Below are 26,527 nucleotides of genomic sequence, written 5' to 3'. Positions count from 1 at the left end.
CTCTCAAAGTGATCGAAGAAACTTTCGGCTTCACTAGGCACAAAGACCGGCAGGTCTCGTTCCCTCACTCGTCGGTCTTCCTGTGGCGGGGCAGGGGCACCTAGTCCCAGTTCAGCTCGCTTCAGCTCCACCTCCTGGTTGGCTTCTATTTCCATTTGTCTCAGCCTAACTTCTTGCTCTCGTTCTTCCCTGCGTAGCTGTGCTTCTCGTTCTTGCTCTTCCCGGCGCAGCTGTGCTTCTCGTTCCTCACGCTTCGTCTGTGCTTCTCGCTCCTGTTCTTCCCGGCGCAGCTGTGCTTCTCGCTCTTGCTCTTCCCGGCGCAGCTGTGCTTCTCGCTCCTCACGCTTCATCTGTGCTTCTCGCTCTTCACGCTTCATCTGTGCTTCTCGCTCTTCACGCTTCATCTGTGCTTCTCGCTCTTCTTTGCGCTGCTGTGCTTCTCGCTCTTCCTTGCGCTGCTGTGCTTCCAGCTGCAGCTACATTATTTCCAGCTTAATGCTGTGCCTGCTGCCGCTGGATCCCCTGCTGCTTCCACCAATACTCAGGTGCTCACCCTCACTGGCAGGTGTTTGGGGCCGTTCCTCCCCCAAAGCTTCGTCTCGAGCCTTTAGCTGAGCCATTATCTCTAGTCTTCTTTCACCAACTCGGGCAGATTTCAGCTTTATTCCAAAATGATCCGCTATAGCCTGTAACTGTGCCTTGGTGCACTCTTCCAGCACCTGTTTGTCTCTAGAGTCAATAAACCTCGCTACTTTATCATCCTCCATCTTGTGCTACGAGTGATAACCTTCACCTGATCTCTAACACCACTGCCAAGTACCACTGCAACCTTTACTTCGATCGGTATCCTGGCAAGGTCGCCAATGTTGGGGGTTTCACCTCTCTTCTCTCTAGTCTGGGGTGAGCAATAGTTATGCTCAAGGTAACTCACCGTAGCCCTGCGGGTCTTCCCTCGATCCTCACGGCGCCACTGCACGCCAGGAGAGTCTCCCAGTCAATCTTAACGGCCTCTTATTAAGAAAGAGTGAGAACACGACTCGATCACATCGACCGTCGTGTGCCCTCCCCAACAATAGGGCTCTACGGTTAATCACAAAGTCGCCAATTGGTGTTTAAGGTGGCCAATAACACCATCAGTGGACTGGTGTATTCAGTGGTAGCCTTGGCAAGGTCACACTCAAAGATCAGGAATCAGGCAGGTACTTGTTGTTATCACTCTATGTTTACCAGTATCATATAGCCACAAGATCAATGGAGGGGATGATAAAAACACTAAGATAGTTTTGTATTTTACTTAAAATGTATGAAAGATGTCACAAGGCCACACAATAATCGATAAATCAACTGATCCTGACTCGGCCGGTAATTCCCACGGATATTATGCGACCGCTAGAGGGCAACACTCTCCCCTCCTCATCAAGTGTCAAGAACAGCTGATCGCAATGGTCACTCCGCGCGAAATTTGCTTGTTTGCTAGATTCACGCGCGCGGTTTCTTTAAATTCTCCAATATTACTAGAAACTCGCACACTCTATATTGGCACAAATAAACCGAATTACTTAGTTACACTGTACTCAGGCTCAAACCGTCTTTTCTACAATCAATTCTACAATGATTCACTGTAATGGTCTTACACTGTTATTTATCCAACAATATATAATGAAATATTAACACGGGAGTTTTCAGTACTTTCTCTCGTGGGCGATAACGCAATGATTCACTGTACTCACAAATGATTATTCACTGAATGGACATAGACATATATATGGTATATAAATCAATCATCAATACATGGAAAATAAATAGTTTCTGGGCACATAGCCTAACCTCCAAATACTGGCATAATATTATATATAATTCACCACTATATGTTCATATCAAAATCTATAGAAAGATATACACAACACAGTAAATTTATCACTGGTTCCTGGTGCCTGTACACACCAATAATCAACATGAATATTACAAGTACTCTTGATAGTACTGTCTAGCACACTGGTGCTTTACCGTGACATAGGTGAGACTTGCTCACGACATATAAAATCTTCGGGCTAGATAATATAGCCAAATAACACAGCTAACTAAAGGGGAATGGGGAGGGAACTAGAACCACCTACTTCACCCTATCCTCCGATGAGAGTCGAGATGTAGCTCCTGGTCCTCGTGTCGGGAACGCCCCCACACTACACGTCGTCGTGTCCTACCAGAGCCTCTCGTCGTCCCACCGTTTAGCGCGTCGTCTCCGTGCCTCCTCACTGCAGGTCCGTCCTCCTCCTTGACTTCTTGAAGGTTGGAGTCGGTCTCCTGGCCGTCGTCTTCTCCCAGCAACGGCTGTCGCCTACGTCTCAGCTACAGTCGTTCGGTATCCCCAAATATTCCTCTCTTCCTCAGCTACCCAGTGGCTCTGTCAGCCACTACGCTGTCACGAACTGGTGAATTGCCACAGACGTCACGTACGTCACTGCACGGCTTCACTGCTACTGGCACAGTACCTGACTGGAGCACTTGTTGCTCAAATAACCGTCGATTCCCTCTTCTGGTTCAACACATGAACTAGGGAAGACTTCTCAGAGTACTGGCGGACTTCCGGTGACGCGTAAATCCACGGTAGTGGGAAACAGCTGTCCGACAGACAGGACCACTCGTCGCACGTCCGACCTCTATGACGTGTCGTATCTGACTGCTGGCGCCAGCCCGGCGCGCTGGCCGGACCCCCTTCCTTCGTGACGTCACTTTTACTATGGGAGGTTTTCATTGGCTCCCGGTGCCACACTGCTGTCGGTGACCAATCCGGTGCCACTGACGTCACACGGTTTTGGCGGGAGATCAGAGAGGTAAGCGCCATCTTGGCTCCCTAAAGGGCCTAAACCACAGGCCAAAACATTACTATTTCACAAATTTCTCGGCTCTCCGAGAACACTTCACTCTCTCCCATATATCAAATTGTAGCCTGCAACGTAGAGAACGCTTGGGAAACGTAGACATGACTCTTACTGCAGGCGTGGGAGAATTACAAGGGGGGGAACTCCGTCACAATATATATATATATATATATATATATGCCGTACCTAGTAGCCAGAACGCACTTCTCAGCCTACTATGCAAGGCCCGATTTGCCTAATAAGCCAAGTTTTCCTGAATTAATATATTTTCTCAAATTTTTTTCTAATGAAATGATAAAGCTACCCATTTCATAATGTTTGAGGTCAATTTTTTTTTATTGGAGTTAAAATTAACGTAGATATATGACCGAACCTAACCAACCCTACCCAACCTAACCTAACCTATCTTTGTAGGTTAGGTTAGGTAGCCGTAAAAGTTAGGTTAGGTTAGGTTAGGTTAGGTTAGGTAGTCGAAAAACAATTAATTCATGAAAACTTGGCTTATTAGGCAAATTGGGCCTTGCATAGTAGGCTGAGAAGTGCGTTCTGGCTACTAGGTACGACATATATATATATATATATATATATATATATATATATATATATATATATATATATATATATATATATATATATATATATATATATATATATATATATATATATATATATATATGTCGTACCTAATAGCCAGAACGCACTTCTCAGCCTACTATTCAAGGCCCGATTTGCCTAATAAGCCAAGTTTTCATGAATTAATGTTTTTTCGTCTACCTAACCTACCTAACCTAACCTAACCTAGCTTTCTTTGGCTACCTAACCTAACCTTACCTATAAATATAGGTTAGGTTAGGTTAGGTAGGGTTGGTTAGGTTCGGTCATATATCTACGTTAATTTTAACTCCAATAAAAAAAAATTGACCTCATACATAGAGAAAAGGGTTGCTTTATCATTTCATAAGAAAAAAATTATAGTAAATATATTAATTCAGGAAAACTTGGCTTATTAGGCAAATCGGGCCTTGAATAGTAGGCTGAGAAGTGAGTTCTGGCTACTAGGTACGACATATATATATATATATATATATTATATATATTAGTATATTTTGGTACCAGTCTTTCTTGTAAACATATGTTGCTGAATATGACCGAAAGGGCAAGATTAATAATTATAACACTAATCTTCTCAATATTTCTTACGTTTTTCTTCACTGTCGAGGGTAATTGAAAAATTAACTCTCCAAAATTCATTATTTTTATTTTTATTTTTGGTCTGACGCCTGAACGCGTTTCGTAAGCTTCTTACATTTTCAAAGACTAGTTTACACATAACATACATCATACTTATACTCGTTTTGGGTGAGGTGATATGGCACAAAAGTTTTGGGTGAGGTGACAAAACACGAATCAATGGGTATAAATTGAGTGTGAAAACATAAGAATGGAGGTAGCTGCAGAAGGCCCATTGGTCTATACTTTCTCTTGCTGCTTCTATGTTGGTACGGGGTCTTGAAGTGGGTTAGAATATAGTTGTGCATTAATTGGCTGTTGTTTGCTAATGTTGACTTTTTGATGTGTAGTGCCTCGCTGATGTCGAGTCTCCTGCTGTTGCTGTATCTATCGATGATTTCTGTGTTACTTGTTAAGATTTCTCTGGTGATGGTCTGGTTGTGAGAAGAGATTATATGTTCCTTGATGGAGCCCTGTTGTTTGTGCATTGTTAATCGCCTAGAAAGAAATGTTAATGTCTTGCCTAGATACTGAGTTCTTTGAGGCTTACAGTCCCCAAGTGGGCATCTGAAGGCATAGACGACGCTGGTTTCCTTCAAGGCGTTCTGTTTGGTGTCTGGGGAGTTTTTCAAGATGATCATGATTTTCAGTTGATTTCATCCCTCTCAGTTCACAGCTAAGTTGTCAATATTACTGTAGATACTAACAAATAAATACTTTAATGATCTCCTAATGAGATCAATACTACTAAAACATTGAGGTAGTAATATTAGTCTATATTATTGTAGTGTCTTGAGGCACATTAGCCTCTAATTATTATTATCTAATTCATTCAATATCTCACTTAGATTTACTAAATTCAGTGAACGAACCAGCACTGAAATGATGCTAGGGATATATTAATTTTTTAGCATATAACCCCCCATTTTGGGTGAGAAGATTTGATTCATAATATACAGTCCCTTTAATATTCAATGTAATATTAATTAAAACATCCATATGACACTAGTTCATGGAGTAAAATATTCAACCACTTCTCTTACCCTGTTTTCCACTTTTTCTCAAAGTTGTGGTCCTTCGTAAGCTATCGAAAACAGTATTAATTTAATTGATTTACATGAGTCAAGTTTTCCCACAAGAGTAGCGAAAGTGGTGAAGGGGGGGGGGAAGGTGGTGAATAATAGGGAAAGTGGTGAAAGTTAGGGAAGGTTGTGAATGGAACCGAAGGTTGTGAATGGAACCGAAGGTTGTGAAGGATAGGGAACGTGAATAAGTGCAGGGAAGATGGTGAAGGGTAGGGAAGGTAGTAATGGAAAAGGTAGGAGGTGAAGGAGAGGAAAAGTAGTTATGATGAAGGTTGGAGGAAATAGTTGCAGTGATCTTATCTTATCTTGAGCTTATCTTGAGATGATTTCGGGGCTTAGCATCCCCGTGGCCCGGCCCTCGACCAGGCCTTCTTTTTGTTACACACCTCCAGGAAGCAGCCCGTAACAGCTGTCTATTTACTGCTAGGAGAACAGAGGTACCTATTTACTGCTAATAGAACAGAGACATCAGGATGAAAGAAACTTTGCCGATTTTGTTTCCGCCTCCACCGGGGATCGAACCGGGAACCTCAGGTCTACGAATCCGAAGCACTGTCCACTCAGCTGTCAGGCCCCTATCAGGTGATGGAGATAGAAGATGATTAAAGTGATGGAGATAGTGAGTAGTGAATAAGGTTACAATGATGAAGATAGTGAGTAGTGAAGACGGTTAACGTGATGTAGACAGTGAGCAGTGAAGATGTTTACAATGATGGAGATAGTGAGTAATGAATATAGTTACAATGATGGAGATAGTGAGTAGTGAAGACGGTTACAGTGATGGAAGTAGTGAGTATTGAAGATGGTTACAGTGATGGAGATAGTGAGTAGTGAAGAGGGTTACAGTGATGAAGATAGTGAGTAGTGAAGATGGTTACAGTGATGGAGATAGGGAATAGTGAATATGATTAAAATAATGGACATAGTAGGAGATAGTGAGTAGTGCAGATGGTTACATGGAGATAGTGAGTAGTGAAGACAGTTACAGTGGTGAAGATAGTGAGTAGTGAAGATGGCTATAGTGATGAAGATAGTGAGTAGTGAAGATGGTTACAGTGAGTAGTGAAGATGGTTATTTATTTATTTATTTATTTATTTATTTATGTATATACAAGAAGGTCCATTGGGAATGTGAGGATACATAAAATGGTAATTACAATCTTGTAAAGCCACTAGTACGCGCAGCGTTTCGGGCAGAAAGTTATAGTGATGGAGATAGTGAGTAGTGAAGACGGTTACAGTGATGGAGATAGTGAGTAGTGAAGATGGTTACAGTGGTGGAGAGGTTATCTTGAGATGATTTCGGGGCTTTAGTGTCCCCGCGGCCCGGTCCTCGACCAGGCCTCCACCCCCAGGAAGCAGCCCGTGACAGCTGACTAACACCCAGGTACCTATTTTACTGCTAGGTAACATAGGTACCTGGGTGTTAGTCAGCTGTCACGGGCTGCTTCCTGGGGGTGGAGGCCTGGTCGAGGACCGGGCCGCGGGGACACTAAAGCCCCGAAATCATCTCAAGATAACCTCAAGATAACCTCTCCATCACTGTAACCATCTTCACTACTCACTATCGCCATCACATTAACCATCTTCACTAGTGAAGTAATGTGAGAGATAATGAAGTTGAAGTAATGAAGAGATAGTGAGTAATGAAGTTGGCTACAGTTATTTGGGGCTCGATATTTATCCTCTTTATTAGTTAAATTTTAAAATTGGAATCATGCTTTTTCTATTAATTTTTTTACAACTCCAGGATACTTTAGGATACGTTCATCAGGTAAATTTAACAAATTTATTTGGTACGTTTAATTCCTTGGTGTAGGTGACTGTTGAGGTGAGAGAGAGCGCTGAATACGAGATCTTGGAGGAGGCGGGGGAGCAGGGCGAGCCTGGTCAGCGTAGTTCTTGTATGCCAGCACAAGACAAGGTCGTCCACACGGTGAGGATCAAGCCCCGCGAGATCGGAGAGGTCAACATCACGGTGGCAGCGTTCGTGAACCCTGAGCACTCTCAGCCCTGCGGCTCTGGGGACTCCTCCATTAACAGAAGGTCTTTATAATCTCAATATTGCCTTGTTGCCTCTTAGCATCTAAGTCTTAATTTATTCGTACTATGTGAAATAATAAAAAATAAATAAATTTTTGCATGTAGAAAAAATATGAGACAGTTTATTTATCTTTTATCATATATATTTTTTCAGAGACTCTTTGATAAAGCCCATCACGGTGGAGGCTGAAGGATTCCTGAGAGAGAAGACCTGGACTAAATACATCTGCTCAGACGGTATGAATTTATTATTGTCAACATACTTGTTATTTTGTAGCCAAACACCTCCTACCAATCATCATTGTGAAGATGTCAATACTAGACTCGCTACTAAAGGCATATACCTAACTCTACGATGATGCTGTTAGACAGCTAACGAAGAGTCAAGTTTACACACAGCTCTTCTCGCTAAGATGTTGCAGTTCAGGATTGTAACATTTTGGATTGGTTTTAAGAGATCCTCATTGTATGATGTTCAATGTTATGTAATGTTTTGGTGCTATATGACGTACATTTCCTCTTTGTTACAGACTTAGAGACGGGAGAGGACTCGCTAGAGTCGTGGGAGCTGGTGACCCCAGCACTCATCGTGGAGGGGTCAGAGCGAGCTTGGGTCACGGCCGTCGGGGACCTCCTTGCTCTCTCACTGGAGGTACTCACTCACAGTTTACACCTATGATAATCATGTGTAAAATTTAAACAATGGGCCTCATCCTGATGTGAGGCTAAACTAAATATGTGTGAAATCTGTCCAAAAAATAAGTTTGCCAAGATAAAAATTATTTCATGTAAAGGAGAAAAATCGATAAATGCAACTAAGGACATTTCTATGTTTAGCAATATGCTGATTCTCATATAATCAGTTTGGGGCTCAGTTTTGTAGATAATAAATATTCAAACTATCCAAAAGTGTGATAAGAGTATTTAGCTTTCCATCGCTGGGGATAAGTTTACTCTCCCCGACAATGTTACTCCACCGCGCATATTGTTTGATCCTTGATACACACAGAACCAGCTTGTGATTCTGAAGATTTTCACCTAAGCTAGAATTCTTTCATTATATTTATTACAGAATTTAGGGAGCCTGATCCGGATGCCATACGGGTGTGGGGAGCAGAACATGGTCAACTTTGTGCCCAACATCTTCATCATGCAGTACCTGAAGGCTTCCAACCAGACAACTCCGGAAGACTACCAACAAACTTCTCACCTTTATGAAGACAGGTAACCTGGCTACCCATCTCCGTGTTATGACTGATCAGTAGTTGTTTATGTGGTCGGTCTGCGGCGTGTTACACATCGTGGAGCTTCCTTCATTGTTAAATAACAGTAGTCAGAATGATGGCCAGAAGTGGCCTGATTCATAGGTCGAGAGGCAAGCGAGGTAATATACACTTGCTTTCCCACAACTAACGTGAGCACATGTTAATATGTGCTTCACGAGCTCCATCTTGATGAACTTGATGAGCTCCTGCTTGATGAGCTTGATAAGTTCCTGTTTCATGAGGATGATGAGTTCTCACTTGATGTGCTCTCCCTTAATGAGCTTGATGAGCTCATGCTGGATGAGCTCTCACTTGATGAGCTCTCGCTTGATGAACCTGTTAAGCTCTCCCTTGATGAGATCTCTTTTGATGAGCTCTCACTTGATGAGCTCTCACTTGATGAGCTCTCGCTTGATGAACCTGTTAAGCTCTCCCTTGATGAGATCTCCTTTGATGAGCTCTCACTTGATGAGCTCTCCCATGAGCATCCCTCCCTTGAGATCTCGCTTGATGAGTCTGATGAGCTCTCGTTTCATTAGCTCTCGCTTGAGGAGCTCTCGTTTGATGAGCTCTCGCTTGATGAGCACCCACTTGATGAACTCTCACTTGATGAGCTCTCGCTTGATGAACTTTCCCTTTATGAGTTTGATGAGCTCTCGCTTGATGAGCTCTCACTTGATGAGCTCATCACTTGATGAGCCCTCCCTTGATGAGCGCTCACATGATGAGTTTTCCCTTGATGAGCTCTCAGTTGATGAGCTCTCACTTGATGAGCACTCACTTGAGCTCTCGCGTGATAAACTCTCACTGCACTTCAGCCAGTTCTACCAATATAATATCGCTCTTATTAACAGTAATTTTTTGCTGAACCAGAACTACGCACATTATTAAGATAACAAGGCCCAAGGTCATTAGCCACAGAATGCGAACAGACAATTGGACCAGCCAGTTGCTGCCTGGAGTTGCGAGGGGGCGGTGCAGTTTGGCGTGTCGGCGCCATGCCTCACCCTCCCCCCTGTTGTGCGTGCCCAGTTTATAGGCCTCGAGTTTTCTGATCGGGCAGGCTATCCTGAGGTGGGGTTGGTGCTGTGTGACATGCTGCGGGTCCCTGTGGGGGATATTTAAGGCATTAAGCTGGTGACTGCCCGTAGGGTGATTGTTAAACTAACGACGGAGGAGGTGTATAGGGCATTTTTTTTACGTCGCTACGAGGGGCGGACCTTGCCCCTGCCGGAAGTTGCAGGCACTGTGACTGTCTCAAGTCACAGTGGTGCCATAACGTATGTAAGCGTGCATGGGGCGCCCCTGGAATTCCCGGAGGGGCTGCTGAGGCGTTATTTCGGCCAGTTTGGAGCGGTCGTCAGTGTGCTGTTGCACCTGCTCTCCTCGGGTCTGCTAAAGGGTGTGCGGTCGAATATTCGCACCCTAGGAATGCGGCTGCGGGCCGACATTCCGTCTCAAGTGAAGCTTCTGGGGTGCAATGTTCGGGTGTTTTACGCTCGTCAGCCCTGTACGTGTTACCGTTCTGGCCTCTTGGGCCATCAGGCTGCTGGGTGCTCTGAACCTGCTATCGCGCCCATCAACCTCTTCCGTGAGGAGGATTTCCCACTGCTCCCTGTGGAGGAGGCTTCAGTGAATGTGGACGTCTCTTTGGATGCTGCCATGCCCCGTGTGTCGCCGGATGCGCCTTCTGTTGCTGTCGCCCCTTCTCCGGAGGCTGTGTCGTCTGTTGCGCCTCCTATTGCCTTTCCTCAGGAGGTTGTGTCGCCGTCGGGTGTTCGTCCTGCCCCGGTAGCTGTCCAGGATCCTCCAGTGGTTCTTCCGGCTCCCGTCTGCGAGGCTCCCCCGTCTTCCTGTTCTTCAACTGTGGTGCCTGTCACTGTGCCCTCGCCGTGTGCCCAGGCTGTGCTGGGTGGCTGTGGGGCCTCCTACTGTGCTCGACCTGGTTCCCCGTGTGGTTGAGGATGTTGCCGTCCTGCGGAGAGCGTCGGTTCGCTCGGCTTGTGTTGACCGGGTCTCTTGAGTCGACATCCGGCTCTGATAATGTGAGACCGGTGCCCAAGCGTTCCCGGCGATCTTCTGATTGGGCTGATGTGGGAGAATTCGACGATGGTGGGGCTTCCAGCGACGGCGGTGAGGTTCCGGTTGCTATCGCATTCTTCGGTGGTGGCGGAGGTCCATGTGCCTGCGGCTGCCAAGTGTCGGTGTTTCTTCTAGTGAGGTGCCTGTGGAGGCTTGCTTCCGGTGCGTCACCTGCGTCGGATGGTTCTGGTTCTGCGTGGGGGTGGTTCCTCCTGCTGGTGAGCGTGGTGACCTGGTGGTGGTATTGAAGAAGACTGCTCGCTCTGGGGGTTCCGTGCCCCCAGCTTCGTCCCCTGTTTCATCGGTGGTGGCTTTGCCGCTTCTCCCGTCTCTGGCCGTCTCTTCTACATCTCCTGCGGTGTCGGGTGTGGTGTTACCGTCTCCGCGGCCTTCGTCTTCTTCTCCTGTGCGTCTGGCGGCGGGGCCGGCCTACGTTCGCTTCTTCCGCTTCCATTTGCTCTGCCTTACCTCATTATGCGACTACTGCCGCCCAGCTCCAGGCGCTGCTGCTTCCGCCTGATCTGGTGATTCCCGAGTTTATGCACGCCCCCTCAAGCAGGGAGATCGTTTTCCTACCGACAAGGAGTACTTAATGTGGGAGGCCTATAAGCAGAAATATCCTCAGCGTGAGTTTCCTGAGAAATATTCGCCTCCCATTGAGGTGTTTCCTCCTTTTAAGTGATTTTGTGTGTGTGCGCGCGCGCGCTATGTGTTGTGGTGCTGTGTCCGTTTGTGTGTGTGCTATGTGTTGTGGTGCTGTGTCCGTTTGTGTGCGTGGGGTGCGGTGGCGTGCGTGCGTGTATGTGTGTGTGTGTGTGGAAGTATTTTTTTTTATATTTTAATTGTAGTTATTTATTGCGCCTCTCCGTGTGGTTTCTGGGACCTGTGGGCTTATTTTGTGTTGTGTTTCGAGGGTTGGGGTGTTGGGTGCGGGTTTGGGTACTTTGAAATTGTACTGTTGTGCTTCTTGTTTTTGTGGTCGGCCCGTCGGGCCGATATTTTGTGTATTTGGTAATTCGTACTTTTGTGTCTTTGTAATTTGTGCTTTTGTGATGTGTTTGCCTTACGCGTGCTTGCCTGTACGCTTAAAAAAAGAACATGTATTGCAATGTTCTTTTTATACTATCTTGCATTATGTTAGTTTTTTGTTGTCGGCCCTTCAGGCCGGTATTTTACGTGCTTTGGTGTTCTTTTTGTGATATTGTATTTTGTTTCGTTTTATTGTATTTATACGCATGCACGCATGTAAAAATAAAAAATAAATAAAAAAAAGTTCACTAGAGCGAGTGAACTTGAAGCTTCTGCCAAGAACGTTTAAATTCAAGTGTATTCTGAGGAGAGATAACATTTGTGCAATTTTGGACTGCATTACTGTTTACCTTATGGTTCACCTTACTGTTCACCTAGTAGTTCACTTTATAGTTCAATGTATGGTTCACCTCATGGTTCACTTTATGGGTCATCTTACTGTTCACCTCATTGTTCACTCTATGGCTTACTTTATGGATCATCTTACTGTTCACCTCATGGTTCACTTTATGGTTCACCTTATGGTCTACTTTATGGCTCACCTCGTGGGTTCATCTCATGGTTTGTGGGAAAATCAGAATATTAATGGAAATAATCATTACTTTCGTTAGCTGCGAAGGACCACCACTTTTCGTGGAAAAGTGGAAAACTAAGGACTGTAGGGGTCTACTGCATGGTAGGACTGTAGGGGTCTACTGCATGGTAGGACTGTAGGGTCTACTGCATGGTAGGACTGTAGGGGTCTACTGCATGGCAGGACTGTAGGGTCTACTGCATGGCAGGACTCTAGGGTCTTCTGCATAGTAGGACTGTAGGGGTCTACTGCATGGTAGGACTGTAGGGGTCTACTGCATGGTAGGACTGTAAGGTCTACTGCATGGAAGGACTGTAGGTCAGTTAATTCCATTCTCTTAAATGATGCTATCTCTAACTCAGGATTATTGATTGGATCCACCTGAAAATACCTGTTGAAATGCTGCTCACTTCAGCATTGTATTTTGTACAAAAAGATAAAGTTAAATAACAGCACTAACAATGACTGTTAAATTACTGGTTCACTGTTCAGGATCATAAAGGATCTAAACTGCTGTACACAATGCTAGTCTAGGTCCTAAACAGTTATTACAAATAACAGGAGTTTCAACAAATATAATAATATCAAGTTACGTTATTCAAGGATAATTTTAAAACTGATTAATAGATTATTTAGGCTAATATTATTACTTGATGATAACTATGATAGGGATTGATAATTAATATTGATTATTTATTACCGATCTTATTCAAGATTAAATTAAAGTTTAATGGATAATTTATTATTACTGATAATTAATAGATCAAGATAATTCTTAGCGTAGATGTTTACTTTATTTTGGGGGATTTTCACACGTCTTAAAAACTAACAGTTTATGGAAAGATGAAGGTCATAGAAGCATGCTAATTGCCCAATTAAACATTCTATAAACGCTTAATTACTTAACAGCTGACAACCAGAACTTTGCCTGAAGTTCTGGTTCACTGTCACAGTGAGAGGTGAAGCAGTAAAGCAGTCACAGTGAGAGGTTGTGTTAGCTGGAGCTCCGATTGTAGTAACATTATTATAGCAATAATGGAAGGATTAGTGAAGGAATTGATGAATCTAGTTGGAACTCTGAGAGCAGAGATGGATTCCCTACGAAAAAAGGTACAACAGCTGAAACATCGGGAAGAAACGAAGGAGGAGACCAATATTAACAAGACCTCGTCGTGGAAAGTCGTTAAGGACAGGGGTCTTAAGAAGACCTTGACAAGGCCGCCTACAGACGCCCTAAGGACAGCAAATTCATTTGCCTTGTTGGAGGACGAGTGCTGTGGTGAGCCTGCAGTTCACTCGGAACGATAATCAGCGAGGAGCAGCGGAGCGCGGGACCCTCTGGGTGCTCAGAAAGTTAAGGAGGTACCGAAGCGAATTTTGGCTTGTGGGAGATTCTCAGGTGAGGTATTTAGACAGGACGTTTTGAGCCAGAGATAGGGGGAACAGATTAAGGGTACTCATATCCGGGAGCTGGAATTGGAGATATTGTTGACAACATGAAAGATATTATGACGGGAAATGGGAACAAACCCATTATTTGTATTAGTGCAGGGGGTAATGATATTGGACGAGTTAGGAGTGAGGAACTGATAAAGAAATTTAACAAAGCCATAGAATTAGTTAGGAGCAAGGGAGGAATCCCGATCATATGTGGCATTCTTCCAAGAAAGAGCGTTGGGAATGAATGGTTGTCGAGGGCACTTGGTGTCAATTGCCGGCTGGAAAGATATTGCAAATCAAATGCAATATCTTTCATAGACAACTGGGAACACTTCTATGGAAGAAATGAAATGTATGCTCGTGATGGGGTGCATCTATCGAGGGCTGGGGTTGTTGCGGTTGTGAACTCGTTGGAACCAGTGGTTAGAGGCATTTGTTTGGGTTTAAACTGTTAGTAGATAGTGGTATGGGAATTGATAAGGAGGGAAGGAGGTAATAAAAATATGTGTTTGTGGGAGAAACTAATTGACAAAATGATCAGGGAAAGAGAAGGGCCTCAAAAAAAAGAATTCACTTAAGGTATATTACACTAACAGTAGAAGTCTAAGAAACAAAATAAACGAGTTAAATGCTCATATCTGTACAGAAGAAATAGATATTATTGCACTTACCAAAACGTGGACGATTGTAGAAAATAGAGAACTATTAGCTGAATATCAAATAAATGAATTTAAATTATTTCACACTGATAGATATATTAGACGAGGAGAGGGAGTAGCCATATATGTTAGGGACAATTTGAAATGTAGTCTTAAAGAGGGAATCAAAACTGAGCCACACACAGAAACTATTTGGATAGAATTAAAAGAAAAAGCAAATAATATTATAATAGGAGTTATATATAGGCCACCAAATTTAGACAGAATGGAAGCAAAGCATCTATGGGATGAAATATCTAGAGCATCTAGATCTAACAGTATTTATGTCATGGGTGACTATAATTTTAGTGGAATAAACTGGTTGAACAAAACAGGGAATAATGAAGCAGAAGATTTTCTAGAATTAATTGACGATTGCTTTCTTACGCAACATATTAATAAGGAACCAACGCGGAGAAATAATATTTTAGATTTAGTGTTAACTAACAGGGAAACACAAATAAGGACATGGAAATAGGGAGTGAGCTAGGGAACAGTGATCATAAAGAAATCAGATTTAGCATAGAATGGAATAGATCTGCAGGAGAAAATTCTGTTAAAGTGCCTGATTTTCGAAAAGCTGATTTCAATAGCCTAAGAATTTTTTTTGGGTCAAATAGATTGGAATGTCTTGGGGATCGGATGTGGGCTAGACGTGAACCCAGCGACAGGTGACGTAAATGGGGATTTCACTGTGGATTCAAAATATAACCTATTTAAAAATATTCTAAGCAAAGCCCAGGAATGTAGTATACCATATAAATTGAATAGATCGAATACTAATGATCCAAAGTGGATAACAAAGGATATGAAGAACCTTATAGGTAAAAAGAGAGCGTGGTACAAAAGGATTAAGAATGGGGAAGTTAGTTTAGAACAGGAATTCGTACAACTGATTAGAAATGTTAAAAGAGAGATTAGGAAAGCAAAAAGAAACTATGAAGTTCGCATAGCAGGGCAAGCGAAGACAAATCCTGAAGTTTTTTTTTCAGTTACATCGAACTAAGACTAGGAAAAGGATAGGTCCATTATAAACTGAGACAGGTCAAATAACGGATAATGACGAGGAGATGAGTAGTATTTTTAATAAATATTTTGTATCTGTAATGTATATGTATAGTCAGTCAGGTGCTGGTGTCAGTCAGGTGCTGTCACAGTGAGAGGTTGTGTTAGCTGGAGCTCTGGAGTAACATTATTATTGCAATAATGGAAGGATTAGTTAATGATTTGGTGAGTTTGGTTGGAGCTCTGAGAGCAGAGATGGATTCCCTGCGGGAGGAGATACGACGGCTGAGACTTCGAGAGGGAACGAAGGAGGAGACCAGTGTTGACGAGACCTCATCGTGGAGAGTAGTGAAAGACAGGGGTCTTAAGAAGACCTTGACAAGGCCGCCTACAGACGCCCTAAGGGCGGCAAATTCATTTGCCGTGTTGGAGGACGAGTGCTGTAGTGCGCCTGCAGCGAGGAACAGCGGAGGGCAGGCCCCTCAGGCTGCTCAGAAAGTTAGGGCGGTACCGAAGCGAATTTTAGTTGTGGGAAATTCCCAGGTGAGGTATTTAGACAGAACGTTTTGTGCCAGAGATAGGGGGAACAGATTAAGGGTTTGCTATCCGGGAGCTGGAATTGGTGATATTGTAGAAAACATGAATGATATTATGACGGGAAATGGGAACAAACCCATTATTTGTATTAGTGCAGGGGGTAATGATGTTGGGCGAGTTAGGAGTGAGGAACTAATACAGAGATTTAGGACAGCCATTGAATTAGTTAGGAGCAAGGGAGGAATCCCGATCATATGTGGCATTCTTCCAAGAAAGGGAGTGGGAAATGAATGGATGTCGAAGGCACTTGGTGTCAATTGCCGGCTGGAAAGATATTGCAAATCAAATGCAATATCTTTCATAGACAACTGGGAACGCTTCTATGGAAGAAATGAAATGTACGCTCGTGATGGGGTGCATCTATCGAGTGCTGGGGTTGTTGCTGTTGCGAACTCGTTGGAACCAGTGGTTAGAGGTGGTTGTTTGGGTTTAAACTGTTAGTAGATAGTGGTATGGCAATTGATTTGGAGGAAGGAGGTAATAAAAGTATGTGTTCGTGGGAGAAAAGAATTGGCAAAATGATCAGGGAAAGAAAAGGGCCTCAAAATAACAATTCACTTAGGATATATTACACTAACAGTAGAAGTCTAAGAAATAAAATTAATGAATTAAATGCTCTTGTCTGCACAGAAAAAATAGATATTATTGCACTTACCGAAACGTGGATGAACGTAGAAAATAGAGAACTATTAGCTGAATATCAGATAAATGGATTTAAACTATTTCACACAGATAGATATATTAGACGAGGAGGGGGAGTAGCCATATATGTTAGGGACAATTTGAAATGTAGTCTCAAAGAGGGAATCAAAACTGAGCCACACACAGAAACTATTTGGGTAGAATTAAACGAAAATGCAAATAATATTATAATAGGAGTTATATATAGGCCACCAAATTTAGACAGAATGGAAGCAAAGCATCTATGGAATGAAATATCTAGAGCATCTAGATCTAACAGTATTTATGTCATGGGTGACTTTAATTTTAGTGGAATAAACTGGGTGAACAAAACAGGGAATAGTGAAGCAGAAGATTTTCTAGAATTAATTGACGATTGCTTTCTTACGCAACACATTAAGGAACCAACGCGGGAAAATAATATTTTAGATTTAGTGTTAACTAACAGGGAAACACAAATTAATGACATCGAAATAGGGAGTGAGCTAGGGAACAGTGATCACAAAGTAATCAGATTTAGCATAGAATGGAATAGACCTGTAGGAGAAAATTCTGTTAATGTGCCCGATTTTCGTAAAGCTGATTTTAATAGCCTAAGAATTTTTTTGGGTCAAATAGATTGGAAAGTCTTGGGTATGGGGTGTGGGCCGGTCTTGGAGCGAGACATGAACCCAGCGATAGGTGACGTAAAAGGGGATTTCGATGTGGATTTAATATATAACTTATTTAAGAATATTCTAAACAAAGCACAGGAACGTAGTATACCATACAAATTGAATAGGTCGAATACTAATGACCCAAAGTGGATAACAAATAATTTAAAGAACCTTATAGGTAAAAAGAGAGCTTGGTACAACAGGATTAAGGATGGGGAAGTCAGGTTAGAACAGGAATTCATACAACTGGTTAGAAATGTTAAAAAAGAGATTAGGAAAGCAAAAAGAAACTATGAAGTTCGCATAGCAGAGCAAGCAAAGTCAAATCCTAAAGGTTTTTTTTAGTTATATCGAACTAAGACTAGGGAAAGGATAGGTCCATTAAAATCTGAGACAGGTCAAATAACGGATAATGACAAGGAGATGAGTAGTATTTTTAACAAATATTTTATATCTGCATTTACTAAAGAAGAACTTAACAATATGCCTTCAGCCGAACAAGTCTATGTGGGTGGGGATGAGGACAGGTTGACTAGTTTAGCAGTTACCAGGGAGGATGTAATTAAATAATTAGAAAAACTAAAATCAAACAAATCCCCAGGGCCGGATGAAGTGTTTGCCAGGGTGCTTAAAGAATGCAAAGAGGAGCTTTCCGAGCCACTGTCTACCATATTTATTAAATCAATAGAGTCAGGCAGAGTGCCAGAGTCATGGAAGGTAGCTAATGTGGTACCAATTTTTAAGAAAGGAGATAGATCACTTGCGTCAAACTATCGGCCAATTAGCCTAACGTCTATTGTGGGAAAGTTACTTGAATCAATAATTGCAAATACAATTCGTCTCCATCTTGAAAAACATAAATTAATAAATGAGTCACAACATGGTTTTACAAATGGCCGTTTATGTTTAACAAATTTGCTAACTTTTTATTCCAGCATAGTTGAGGCAGTTGATAGTGGTAAGGATTGTGATGTTGTGTACCTTGACTTTAGCAAAGCTTTTGATACATTGCCACATGAAAGACTAAAAAAATAGAAGCTCATGGTATTGGGGGTGCTATACTAACTTGGATTAGGGCAAGGCTATTCCAAAGGAAACAGAGTATAAATGGGGTTAAGTCAGAGTGGGATAATGTTGTTAGTGGAGTACCTCAGGGCTCTGTCCTGGGACCTCTGTTGTTTATAATATATATAAATGATTTAGATTCAGGTTTGAGTAGCAACATTTGCAAATTTGCCGATGATACGAAAATCGGTAGGGAAATTAATTCGGAGGAGGACTCACTATCATTTCAAGTTGATCTAGATAGGGTTTTGAAATGGTCAAAGGATTGGCAAATGCAGTTTAATGCTGATAAATGTAAAGTTCTGAGGCTAGGTAATAATAATAATCGATTAATAAATCCCAGTGTCCTATTCGCCTTATTACGAACATTCGTGCATTGATCCTTTTGTTTTAAATTCTTACTAATCATAACTCCCAGATCCCTTTCGCAATCCGACTTCGCAATCTCAACATCATCTACCTCGTATCTTGTAACTCTATCATCATTACCTACCCTCAGAACTTTACATTTATCAGCATTAAACTGCATTTGCCAATCCTTTGACCATTTCAAAACCCTATCTAGATCAACTTGAAGTGATAGTGAGTCCTCCTCCGAATTAATTTCCCTACCGATTTTCGTATCATCGGCAAATTTGCAAATGTTGCTACTCAAACCTGAATCTAAATCATTTATATATATTATAAACAACAGAGGTCCCAGAACAGAGCCCCGAGGTACTCCACTAACAACATTATCCCACTCTGACTTAACCCCATTTATACTAACTCTGTTTCCTTTGGAATAGCCTTGCCCTAATCCAAGTTAGTATAGCACCCCCAATACCATGAGCTTCTATTTTTTTAATTAGTCTTTCATGTGGCACTGTATCAAAAGCTTTGCTAAAGTCAAGGTACACAACATCACAATCCTTACCACTATCAACTGCCTCAACTATGCTGGAATAAAAAGTTAGCAAATTTGTTAAACATGAACGGCCATTTATAAAACCATGTTGCGACTCAATTATTAATTTATGTTTTTCAGGATGAAGACGAATATTATTTGCTATTATAGTTTCGAGTAACTTTCCCACAATAGACGTTAGGCTAATTGGTCGATAGTTAGACGCAAGTGATCTATCTCCTTTCTTAAAAACTGGTATCACATTAGCAACTTTCCAAAACCCTGGCACTCTGCCTGACTCTATTGATTTTTTAAATATGGTTGACAGTGGGTCACAAAGCTCCTCTTTGCATTCTTTAAGCACCCTGGCAAACACTTCATCCGGCCCTGGGGATTTGTTTAGTTTGAGTTTTACTATTTGTTTAAGAACATCCTCCCTGGTAACTGTTAAACTCGTCAACCTGTCCTCGTCCCCACCTACATTGACTTGTTCGGCTGAAGGCATATTGTTAAGTTCCTCTTTAGTAAATACAGATACAAAATATTTATTAAAAATACTACTCATCTCTTCATCACTATCTGTTATTTGACCTGTCTCAGTTTTTTTTTGGACCTATCCTTTCCCTAGTCTTAGTACGATATAACTGAAAAAACCCTTTAGGATTTGTCTTTGCTTGCCCTGCTATGCAAACTTCATAGTTTCTTTTTGCTTTCCTAATCTCTTTTTTAACATTTCTAACCAGTTGAACGAATTCCTGTTCTAAAGTGACCTCCCCATTTTTAATCCTTTTGTACCAAGCTCTCTTTTTACCTATAAGGTTCTTCAAATTCTTAGTTATCCACTTTGGGTCATTGTTATTCGATCTATTCAATTTGTAAGGTATACTACGTTCCTGTGCTTTGTTTAGAATATTCTTAAATAAGTTATATATTGAATCCACATCGAAATCCCCATTTACGTCACCTATCGCTGGGTTCATGTCTCACTCCAAGACCGGCCCCCACCCCATACCCAAGACTTTCCAATCAATTTGACCCAAAAAATTTCTAAGGCTATTAAAATCAGCTTTTCGAAAATCTGGCACTTTAACAGAATTTTCTCCTACAGGTCTATTCCATTCTATGCAAAATCTGATTTCTTTGTGATCACTGTTCCCTAGCTCACTCCCTATTTCGATGTCATTAATTTGTGTTTCCCTGTTAGTTAACACTAAATCTAAAATATTATTTTCCCGTGTTGGTTCCTTAATGTGTTGCGTAAGAAAGCAATCGTCAATTAATTCTAGAAAATCTTCTGCTTCACTATTCCGTGTTTTGTTCAACCAGTTTATTCCACTAAAATTAAAGGCACCCATGACGTAAATACTGTTAGATCTAGATGCCCTAGATATTTCATCCCATAGATGCTTTGCTTCCATTCTGTCTAAATTTGGTGGCCTATATATAACTCCTATTATAATATTATTTGCTTTTTCGTATAATTCTATCCAAATAGTTTCTGTGTGTGGCTCAGTTTTGATTCCCTCTTTGAGACTACATTTCAAATTGTCCCTAACATATATGGCTACTCCCCCTCCTCGTTTAATATATCTATCTGTGTGAAATAGTATAAATCCATTTATTTGATATTCAGCTAATAGTTCTCTATTTTCTACATTCATCCACGTTTCGGTAAGTGCAATAATATCTATTTTTTTCTGTGCAGACAAGAGCATTTAATTCGTTAATTTTATTTCTTAGACTTCTACTGTTAGTGTAATATACCCTAAGTGAATTGTTATTTTGAGGCCCTTCTCTTTCCCTGATCATTTTGCCAATTCCTTTCTCCCACAAACACATACTTTTATTACCTCCTTCTTCCAAATCAATTCCCATACCTCTATCTACTAACAGTTTAAACCCAAACAAACACCTCTAACCACTTCTTCCAAGGAGTTCGCAAAAGCAACAACCCCAGCTCTCGATAGATGCACCCCATCACGAGCATACATTTCATTTCTTCCATAGAAGTGTTCCCAGTTGTCTATGAAAGATATTGCATTTGATTTGCAATATCTTTCCAGCCGGCAATTGACACCAAGTGCCCTCGATATCCATTCATTCCCTACTCCCTTTCTTGGAAGAATGCCACATATGATCGGGTTTCCTCTCTTGCTCCTAACTAATTCAATGGCTGTCCTGAATCTCTGTATTAGTTCCTCACTCCTAACTCATCCAACATCATTACCCCCTGCACTAATACAAATAATGGGTTTGTTTCCATTTCCTGTCATAATATCATTCATGTTTCCAACAATATCACCAATTCCAGCTCCCGGATAGCAAACCGTTAATCTGTTCCCCCTATCTCTGGCACAAAACGTTCTGTCTAAATACTTCACCTGGGAATCTCCCACAACCAAAATTCGCTTCGATTCTCCCTTTTCCTTTCGAGCAGTTTGAGGGACCTGCGCTTCAATGCTCCTCGTTACTTTGTCTTTGCCACCTCGTTGAACAACAGGTTCAACACAGCACTCGTCCTCTAATACGTCAAATGCGTTAAAAGTCCTTAGGTGTAGGCTATTAGTTGTCGGTTTTGCCAAGGTCTTCTTAAGACCCCTGTCTTTCACAACTTGCCAAGACGAGGTCTTCTTAATACTGGTCCCGTCAGTCCTCCTTAATGAGCTCCCGTCAATACTGGCCTCCTCCTTCGTTTCCTCCCGAAGTCGTAGCCGTCGTACCTCCTCCCGCAGGGAATCCATCTCTGCTCTCAGAGCTCCAACCAGACTCACCAAATCTTTTACTAATCCTTCACCCTATGGACCTATCCTTTCCCTAGTCTTAGTTCGATATAACTGAAAAAAAAACCTTTAGGATTTGACTTTGCTTGCTCTGCTATGCGAACTTCATAGTTTCTTTTTGCTTTCCTAATCTCTTTTTTAACATTTCTAACCAGTTGTATGAATTCCTGTTCTAACCTGACTTCCCCATTCTTAATCCTTTTGTACTAAGCTCTCTTCTTACCTATAAGGTTCTTTAAATTATTTGTTATCCACTTTGGGTCATTAGTATTCGACCTATTCAATTTGTATGGTATACTACGTTCCTGTGCTTTGTTTAGAATATTCTTAAATAAGTTATATATTAAATCCACATCGAAATCCCCTTTTACGTCACCTATCGCTGGGTTCATGTCTCGCTCCAAGACCGGCCCACACCCCATACCCAAGACTTTCCAATCTATTTGACCCCAAAAAATTCTTAGGCTATTAAAATCAGCTTTACGAAAATCTGGCACATTAACAGAATTTTCTCCTACAGGTCTATTCCATTCTATGCTAAATCTGATTACTTTGTGATCACTGTTCCCTAGCTCACTCCCTATTTCGATGTCATTAATTTGTGTTTCCCTGTTAGTTAACACTAAATCTAAAATATTATTTTCCCGCGTTGGTTCCTTAATGTGTTGCATAAGAAAGCAATCGTCAATTAATTCTAGAAAATCTTCTGCTTCACTATTCCCTGTTTTGTTCACCCAGTTTATTCCACTAAAATTAAAGTCATCCATGACATAAATACTGTTAGATCTAGATGCTCTAGATATTTCATTCCATAGATGCTTTGCTTCCATTCTGTCTAAATTTGGTGGCCTATATATAACTCCTATTATAATATTATTTGCTTTTTCGTTTAATTCTATCCAAATAGTTTCTGTGTGTGGCTCAATTTTGATTCCCTCTTTGAGACTATTAGGCCCCATTTATATTATGCAGTTCAGTTTTGGTCGCCGTATTATAGAATGGATATAAATTCACTTGAACGTGTCCAACGTAGGATGACTAAGTTAATTCCCCAAATTAGAAATCTTTCATATGAAGAAAGATTAACAAAGCTTAAGTTGCATTCACTGGAAAGGCGAAGAGTTAGGGGTGACATGATAGAGGTTTACAAGTGGATGAATGGACACAACAAAAGGGATATTAATAGGGTATTAAAAATATCAACACAAGACAGCACACGAAACAATGGGTATAAATTGGATACGTTTAGATTTAGGAAAGACTTGGGTAAATACTGGTTCAGTAACAAGGTTGTTGATTTGTGGAACCAATTGCCGCGTAACGTGGTGGAGGTGGTGTCCCTCGATTGTTTCAAGCGCGGGTTGGACAAGTATGAGTGGGATTGGGTGGTTATAGAATAGGAGCTGCCTCGTATGGGCCAATAGGCCTTCTGCAGTTACCTTTGTTCTTATGTTCTTATGTTCTGAGGCTAGGTAATGATGATAGAGTTACAAGAACTCGTTAGAAGTTCGAACTCGTTAGAAGAAGTGGTTAGAGGTGTTTGTTTGGGTTTAAACTGTTAGTAGATAGAGGTATGGGAATTGATTTGGAGGAAGGAGGTAATAAAAGTATGTGTTTGTGGGAGAAAGGAATTGGCAAAACGATCAGGGAAAGAGAAGGTCCGCAAAATAACAATTCACTTAGGGTATATTACACTAACAGTAGAAGTCTAAGAAATAAAATTAACGAATTAAATGCTCTTGTCTGCACAGAAAAAATAGATATTATTGCACTTACCGAAACGTGGATGAATGTAGAAAATAGAGAATTATTAGCTGAATATCAAATATATGGATTTAAACTATTTCACACAGATAGATATATTAGACGAGGAGGTGGAGTAGCCATATATGTTAGGGACAATTTGAAATGTAGTCTCAAAGAGGGAATCAAAACAGAGCCACACACAGAAACTATTTGGATTGAATTAAACGAAAAAGCTAATAATATTATAATAGGAGTAATATATAGGCCACCAAATTTAGACAGAATGGAAGCAAAGCATCTATGGGATGAAATATCTAGAGCATCTAGATCTAACAGTATTTATGGCATGGGTGACTTTAATTTTAGCGGAATAAACTGGTTGAACAAAACAGGGAATATTGAAGCAGAAGATTTTCTAGAATTAATTGACGATTGCTTTCTTACGCAACACATTAAGGAACCAACACGGGAAAATAATATTTTAGATTTAGTGTTAACTAACAGGGAAACGCAAATTAAAGACATCGAAATAGGGAGTGAGCTAGGGAGCAGTGATCACAAAGAAATCAGATTTAGCATAGAATGGAATAGACCAGTAGCAGAAAATTCTGTTAAAGTGCCAGATTTTCGAAAAGCTGATTTTAATAGCCTAAGAAATTTTTTGGGTCAAATTGATTGGAAAGTCTTGGGTATGGGGTGTGGGCCGGTCTTGGAGCGAGACATGAACCCAGCGATAGGTGACTTAAATGGGGATTTCGATGTGGATTCAATATATAACTTATTTAAGAATATTCTAAACAAAGCACAGGAACGTAGTATACCATACAAATTGAATAGATCGAATACTAATGACCCAAAGTGGATAACAAAGAATTTGAAGAACCTTATAGGTAAAAAGAGATCTTGGTACAAAAGGATTAAAAATGGGGAGGTCACTTTAGAACAGGAATTCGTACAACTGGTTAGAAATGTTAAAAAAGAGATAAGGAAAGCAAAAAGAAACTATGAAGTTCGCATAGCAGGGCAAGCAAAGACAAATCCTAAAGGGTTTTTTCAGTTATATCGTACTAAGACTAGGGAAAGGATAGGTCCATTAAAAACTGAGACAGGTCAATAACAGATAGTGATGAAGAGATGAGTAGTATTTTTAATAAATATTTTGTATCTGTATTTACTAAAGAGGAACTTAACAATATGCCTTCAGCCGAACAAGTCTATGTGGGTGGGGACGAGGACAGGTTGACGAGTTTAGCAGTTACCAGGGAGGATGTTCTTAAACAAATAGTAAAACTCAAACCAAACAAATCCCCAGGGCCGGATGAAGTGTTTGCCAGGGCCGGATGAAGTGTTTGCCAGGGTGCTTAAAGAATGCAAAGAGGAGCTTTGTGACCCACTGTCAACCATATTTAATAAATCAATAGAGTCAGGCAGAGTGCCAGAGTTTTGGAAAGTTGCTAATGTGATACCGGTTTTTAAGAAAGGAGATAGATCACTTGCGTCTAACTATCGACCAATTAGCCTAACATCTATTGTGGGAAAGTTACTCGAATCTATAATAGCAAATAAAATTCGTCTTCATCTTGAAAAACATAAATTAATAATTGAGTCGCAACATGGTTTTATAAATGGCCGTTCATGTTTAACAAATTTGTTATCTTTTTATTCTAGCATTGTTGAGGCAGTTGATAGTGGTAAGGATTGCGATGTTGTATACCTTGACTTTAGCAAAGCTTTTGATACAGTGCCACATGAAAGACTGATTAAAAAGATAGAGTCTCATGGTATTGGGGGTGCTATATTAAGCTGGATTAGGGCATGGCTATACCAAAGGAAACAGAGAGTTAGTATAAATGGAATCAAGTCAGAGTGGGAAAATGTTGTAAGTGGAGTGCCTCAAGGCTCCGTCCTGGGACCTCTGTTGTTTATAATATATATAAATGATTTAGATTCAGGTTTGAGTAGCAACATTTGCAAATTTGCCGATGATACGAAAATCGGTAGGGAAATTAATTCGGAGGAGGACTCACTATCACTTCAAGTTGATCTAGATAGGGTTTTGAAATGGTCAAAGGATTGGCAGATGCAGTTTAATGCTGATAAATGTAAAGTTCTGAGGTTAGGTAATGATGATAGAGTTACAAGATACGAGCTAGATGGTGTTGTGATTGCGAAGTCGGATTGCGAAAGGGATCTGGGAGTTATGATTAGTAAGAATTTAAAACAAAAGGATCAATGCATAAATGTTCGTAATAAGGCAAATCGGACACTTGGATTTATTAATCGCAGCGTTAGTACCAAGACACCTGGTGTGGTTCTCAAGCTATATCTTGCTCTAGTTAGGCCCCATTTAGATTATGCAGTTCAGTTTTGGTCGCCATATTATAGAATGGATATAAATTCACTTGAACGTGTCCAGCGTAGGATGACTAAGTTAATTCCCCAAATTAGAAATCTTTCATATGAAGAAAGATTAACAAAGCTTAAGAGGAGACCAGCAGTAAAGGGACCTCGTCTTGGAGAGTTGCGAAAGACAGGGGCCTTAAGAAGACTTTGATAAAGCCGCCTTCAAACGCCATAGCAACTTCAAATTCATTTGACGTTTTGGAGGACGAGTGCTGTGGAGAGACTGTGGATCGCGCAAAAGGGAAAGCAACGAAGAGAAAGGAAGCGCAGGCCCCTCAGAAAGTAAAGGAAGTACCTAAGCAAACATTAGTTGTGGGAGATTCCCAGATAAGGTATTTGGATAGAACGTTTTGTGCTAGAGATAGGGGGAACAGGTTAAG

At 41.2% G+C, this 26,527-nt stretch overlaps 1 protein-coding gene across 1 annotated transcript in view; it reads left to right on the top strand.

Moving 5' to 3' along the window:
* LOC123774736 (murinoglobulin-2) overlaps positions 1-26,527 on the top strand; it is a 308,702-nt gene that overhangs the window by 206,226 nt on the left and 75,949 nt on the right. The window contains 5 exon segments of the mRNA XM_045769279.2: positions 7,017-7,243; positions 7,395-7,477; positions 7,771-7,892; positions 8,313-8,429; positions 8,431-8,464. Coding sequence (XP_045625235.2) covers positions 7,017-7,243; positions 7,395-7,477; positions 7,771-7,892; positions 8,313-8,429; positions 8,431-8,464 — 583 coding nt within the window.

This window comes from Procambarus clarkii, chromosome 68, assembly GCF_040958095.1.
Source record: "Procambarus clarkii isolate CNS0578487 chromosome 68, FALCON_Pclarkii_2.0, whole genome shotgun sequence".
NCBI classification, from domain to species: Eukaryota; Metazoa; Arthropoda; class Malacostraca; order Decapoda; family Cambaridae; genus Procambarus; species Procambarus clarkii.
The sequence above is the reverse complement of the archived record's forward strand: the minus strand, read 5'-3'. Positions and strand labels throughout refer to the sequence as shown.